The 6079-nt window shown below is 41.1% G+C and overlaps 1 protein-coding gene across 1 annotated transcript; it reads right to left on the bottom strand.

Moving 5' to 3' along the window:
• Nucleotides 1-3078: 3078 nt before the first annotated feature.
• Nucleotides 3079-3453, bottom strand: LOC104213151 (VQ motif-containing protein 1). The gene has a single exon (XM_009762585.2). It carries the CDS (start codon nt 3451-3453, stop codon nt 3079-3081), a length of 375 nt encoding a protein of 124 aa, XP_009760887.1.
• Between the last annotated feature and the right edge of the window lie 2626 nt (nt 3454-6079).

Below are 6079 nucleotides of genomic sequence, written 5' to 3'. Positions count from 1 at the left end.
GTTGTATCCACAACCTATGTCAGCCATTTCTGTATTTTGTGATAGTGAGATTACCATGTGTGTGGCTCACAATAAGATATATAATGGGAAATCAAGACATATAAACCGGAGGCACGCTTATATAAGAGAATTAGTCACAAATAGGACTATAACTATTGTGTATGTGAGATCGAATAAGAATTTGGCAGATCCATTTACCAAACCATTGACGAGAAATGTAGTACAACAAACTTGTGAAGGAATGGGGCTAAAACCTCTAAATTGAATACAAGCACCAGGAACCCAACTTTGAGTTGGTATACACTCTAACAAAATAAGTTCAATGAGGTAATAACAAGTTGTTTTGTATTGCTTAAGCATTGGTCTCCTTTCGGAGCCTTAATTCCAATGTACTACATATTGTTATGGGAGGAGTCAAGAAGTTGTTAAATATCTGAAATAACTAGAGAAAAATAACAAACTTCATGGTGCAAACTGTTACACAAAGAGGTTGAATTAAATCTTAATAAAATTAGTAAATGTTTGTAGTAACAGGAACATTGTAGCTAATTTCACCTATATGAATATTGAAGTGGTGCCGCTTTAAGCAAGGTTTAAGAGGTTGATCTTGTAAATATTCATGAAGTCAGGATGAGCTCATGGCCATAAATGTGCTAAAGCAAATACTGAATTTTCTTAGCTACTGTATAATATTGTGCGTGTGATATTTTCGATTTTGACACAAGGAGTTGTGATTCAAACCTTTAAGGTACCAATAACTTCGTCAAGACTTTAAGATATTTACACTAATGGAAAGTTCAAATCAAAATAAGATACTCTCCAATATGTAATATTATGAAAAATATAACAAACTAGTGGGGGATTGAAAGATAGTTTGTTATTGATGTTGGAAAAGTAGGCTTGTCCCACATCGGTGGTGCAAGGCCACTTTTTGTGCCTTTTAAGTCCTTGTCCTTTTATGTGTTTAATTTAGAACACATACTCTTATATGTGTGCAAATAAATATATATTATATTATATATATATATTAATATCAAAGACTTGGACTTGGGGCTTGGGCGCGGGCCGGGTCGGACCTAAAATAAATAATTTTATTTATTTATTTCTACAATTAAATTTGTTTTATTTTAAATTTAAATTTTACATTTATTTGAATAAACAGATGCGTCTGTTTATGAAAGAACACATCCTTTTGAAAAGGTCTGATGGTTGCCTATAAATAGAAGTTCTTCCAACAAAGTGGATATAGAAAAATCTGCAGTATATTCTTGGCTTGTTATATCCTGAAGAAGATTGTTTGTATTTCCTCATTTTGTATACGGGCAATATCTTCTTTAAGGAAAATCGTTCTCACGCCTCAAGCCTTCTTCAATTTCTTTTTTTTTCGATTATTATTTTTCTAACAGAGTATGCTAATGAAAAATATGAACTGAACAACAGAGCTTAAAAGAGAAAATGTAATGTATTGCTTTGTTATGCGTGAATATGATGATTACAAAATGATTAGAACCCTCTTTATATAGTAGAGGAATTCTACTTATGGTACAATTCCAAATACAGAAGGAAATTCCATGATTGACTAAATAACCGGTCTTGACTTGATACGTGCCGAGATTTCCGCCACGATCCTTGCCCGATCACGGATATCTCAGCTTTCTGTTATTCGACTTATCCGGCTTCCTTCGATCTCGCTCGATCTCTATGTCACTTCGATCTCGATCACAACTGGTCTCGATCTTGATCGGTCATTGATTCATGAACTTAGTAATCCATCTCTGTGCCACGGTCCGATATAAATCAAAGTCGATCCCTCACTTATCATGCTCCAGCCTCGATCAGTCTCACAAAAAAGACAAACCCGATTTTGACCGTATACAGTATGTGGAGCGTAACGAGGGATAAAAAGATTAATTGCTGCTGCCATATATAAATGGCTACTACATCTTTTACCGTCTACTAGCTAGATTTAGACCTAATTAGTGTGTGCGTCATATCTTACGAACATTATTGTCTTAAATTATAAAAATATCGATTTGCTTGTTAGAGAAAAATAGATGCTTCTAATTGGTCAAAGTCATTGCACAAAAGGATTACTTGGATGTACATAATTACTAGAAGCTACGTATCTAGTAAATTATATTAAAAAGATTAATTTTAACACCTACGAATACCAGTGCGAGTCTGAGACGATCCAGAAAATTTTAGATATAATTTCGTGATTCAAATAGTTATAGAAGGTAATAATTACTGAGGCCAGGTCAGAGCTATAGGACGCAAATATCACTTAACCAGCAAGGGTTTATGTAGAGGGGTTCTATAGGACACGTGTACGCATCCACCGAAGATGGCAGCGGGAAAGACGGGAGCACGAATGAGGTAGCTTATGTTTTTTTTCATTCTCACTACCTGGTGTATAGTAGAATCTGGAGAATATGAACTTCTCGCATTCTTCTTTTATCGTCTCCCTAGATCATGAATCGTATCGTAAATGTTAGTATAATTTAATTTTTTCAAAAATACTTAAGTATATGTGGGTGCACCCAAACACTAAGTATCATATGATGCGATTGTTATTGGGTGCACCTCCCTATTAATTAAGTAGTTTTTCTTTCTTTCTTTTGTTTATTCTTTCAAAAAAATTAGCACATTAAAATTTATATTTTTTTGGCACCGTATAATCTTATATGATTAAGCGGAATGTGTATATTAAAACTAGTAACAGTTGATGATGTAGCATATAGTCAAGGGGTTCAACTAATCCCACCATTTTCGACATGAAATATAGATATAGATGGAAGAAAGTTATTATTTTTAAAAAATTAATTTTGAGCTTATAATTGCAATAGTAAAAACTAAAGGTTGAACCCGTAAAATTTATATCTTGAATCCACCTCTCAGCCTAACCTTCCCAAAATCCTGAATCCCCCTTTGTTGACCAGAGCATAAAAATTTGGGGGCTCAGCAGAACTAGAGAAGGATAATAAAGAATGAATGAATTAAATAATGGTAGAAGAAATGTTTTAGTACAACAAATGAGAATAAAGAAGCAGTAGCATGTAGGAACAAGTCATGCGTGGGCTAATAATTAGAACGATATTCATCTGCATAAAGGCGAAGAAGGTCGTCCACAGGAGGCAACTCTTTAAAAATATTGTCAAAATCGTTGAATGACATCCCCCGCCCTAAACTTGGACTTGGTTTGCGCGCAATGGACTCGGTCTCAGAAATTAATGCTCTACTACTTTGATCATCCCAATTAGTGTAGCCGTGGCGGTAGTAATTAGCTGCCGCGGTTGGCGGTGGAGCGGCGGCTACCTCCATCTCTACAGTGGAATTCTTGCCGGTTAGTCTCTGAACTACTGACTTGAAGCTGCTGGCATCCGTCTCTATATATTGTGTGTTGATTACAACTATCTTCACTGGAACTGTCATATTCTTTGCTGCTTTTGACATGTTTAATTAATTTCTAAGCCTTCTTCTTCTTCTTATTGCTAGCAACTAACACAGCCAATAGCTTCTGTTTCTTTGACGTTAAATGGGAAAATGTTGACAACTGGCTTTAAGGAAGGAGGGGCTGTTTATTTGATTACTGAAGATAATATGTGGGTACGTATTTATAGAGGGTGTAGGATTTGGAAGTATGTACGGCAAATAATTGAAGTTTCATTGTTTTAGTTTTTGTTAACATTGACATGGGTGACAGTTTGACAGTTAAGAAATGGCGTCGTTAAAAAAGAGTTGACCGTTGTGTGCTGTCTAGAAGGACTGACGTGTTAAGTCAATTTTCAAAGCAGATGATATTAAAAAAAAAAAAATTTGTCAAAGCACGCATTTGAGAAAAATGTAATCTTCTTGCACGATCCACGAAATTGCGTCGACTGATTTGGCTACCAGTTATAGACAAAAATAGGGGGGGGGGGGGGGGAGGAGGAATTCACGAGCTCTGTTACGCAACGCCTTCCTGATGATCTTTGGAAGGGCAACGTAAGGCTAAGCAACCGATGTCAGTGCGGTTGCTGTCCGCCAATGAGGTCCTCGCCGCACGCTAGACTAGATTGTCAGTGCCGTGCGGGAAAACCAATGTCGTAAGCAAATTGCGGAAGCTGAGAGAGAATTGGGTTTTGAATGATGATGATGATTTTATTGATGAATGAAAATGCTGATTACAATGATGCGGTGTCGAGGGGGAGAGACACCAGAAAATGCTTGCTTGAAAATGTTTGATTGTTTGGTCCCCCTTAATAATGCTTAAAAAAAATAAACCAACATTACAAGACTAGTCCTAATAAAGCTGTAGAAGCACACTGAAATGAAAATGATGTAAACTAGCCTATGATTACAATGAAAAGGACTTAGATTATTACAAGGAAAAACTAAGTCCGATGGCAGCATCTTTGTCTTGCGGGTCAGGGTCTGCGCGCGCGTTGCTGTGGGCGCGCGCGACACTTGATGTGCTGGCCTGAGGCTGGGCACTGGTGCTTGGCATCAGGGTCTGTGCGCGAGGCGCTGCTGGAATGGGCCTGCAGCTGGGCGCTGGCGAGGCATCAGGATCTGCGCGCGCGGCATTGTCAGGGCGCGCGGCGCTGTTGTCATTGGCCAGCCCTTGGGCGCTGGCGAGAGGCATCGGTGGGGCGACAGAGGCACATGCGCGCTTGTCACTTGGCGCAGCCAAGACCACGGGGCCGACCATGGCGCTAGGCATTGTGAGGCTTGCTAGGCCGCCATGGGGCGCGGCCAAGGGGTCATGGGGCATGTCTGGAAAGCAGCCCATGACATTCTCCCCCACCTGAGTTGGCGCCGTCCTCGGAGCCTTATGATGATGATGATGATTCTGATGGTTGTTGGATGGGAGGTCTGCGCCCCTCTGTTCTTTGAGCTTGCTGTTGTAGCGAAGCAATGATTGCATGCGGCTGACATGGAAGACTGGATGGATCTTCCACCAGGATGGAGTTTTGACCTGGTATGTGGACTTCCCAATGCGTTTTTCAATGGGCAGGGGCCCGATGTATTTTTGTTGCAGCCGAGGGTCATGGGTCCTTTCTGCAAACAAGTACCGCTTTGGGATGCATAGCATTACTTTGTCCCCTGGTTGATGTTGGGCAAAGCAAAGCTTTTGTTCGGTGAACCTTTTTGCCCGCTCTTGGGCCCTGATGAGATAGCTCCGCACTATCTCCATGTTGCGCTCCCATTCGCTCGAGAAGTTGGCAGCTCGAGGAGATTTCGGCATGGTTGATGCATTCACCGTTTGCGGGAGAAGCGGTTGCTGTCCGGTAACAATTTCAAAAGGGCTCTTGTTTGTATGATGGCTCTTTTGAGAATTGAAACACAGTTGAGCAGCATCCAGGAGCTTCACCCAATGCTTCTGTGATCCGGTTGCGAAGTTGCGGAGATATTCCTCCAGCATGTCATCGAACCGGTCTGTCTGGCCATCCGATGGTGGATGGATGTCTGTGTTGTGACTCAATGTTGACCCAAAGCACCTGAAGAGATGGGTCCAAAAGTTGCTAGTGAAGCGTGAGTCGCGCCTACTAACAATGTTTTTGGGCAGGCCCCAATGTTTGACAATGTGCGAGAAGAAGAGTCGAGCTGTATCTTCTGCTGAGATGTTTTGCGGGGCTGCTATGAAAGTTGCATAGTCTGAGAACTGATCTATGACAACCATGATGGATGCAAGATTGCCGACTTGGGGCAATCCCGTGATGAATCTGAGGGAAACACTTTCCCATGGTCTCTGAGGGACATGTAATGGCTGCGAGGGTCCCGGCTGTGATGAGTGATCCGACTTGTCCTTGTGGCATGGCTGACAAGTCTTCACACGATGATGAGCGTCACCAGTCTTTTGAGGCCGATGACATGATGGCTGATTGTTGCTGCGAAGGGTAGCCTGAACCTGAGGTTCATGTCTGTTGACTACCTTCTCCAACTGCATGGCCGAGATGTTTTCAGCGGCCATCTTTATGGGAAAGCATGGTATGGTGCAGGGCTTGGCCCCGTTTTCTCCCATCATCAGGAGCATGTTGGCAAATGGTACTGGAATGGTGTTGGTTTGCCTCATGAACTCCAAACCCACTATGATGTC

Source organism: Nicotiana sylvestris, chromosome 7 (genome assembly GCF_000393655.2).
Source record: "Nicotiana sylvestris chromosome 7, ASM39365v2, whole genome shotgun sequence".
Lineage (NCBI taxonomy): Eukaryota > Viridiplantae > Streptophyta > Magnoliopsida > Solanales > Solanaceae > Nicotiana > Nicotiana sylvestris.
Note: the sequence above shows the minus strand (reverse complement) of the source record. Positions and strands in the feature narration are given on the sequence as shown.

What these genes read in the sequence shown, in the direction of transcription:
- LOC104213151 (XM_009762585.2), bottom strand. Translation starts at nt 3,453, where the DNA reads ATGTCAAAAGCAGCAAAGAATATGACAGTTCCAGTGAAGATAGTTGTA.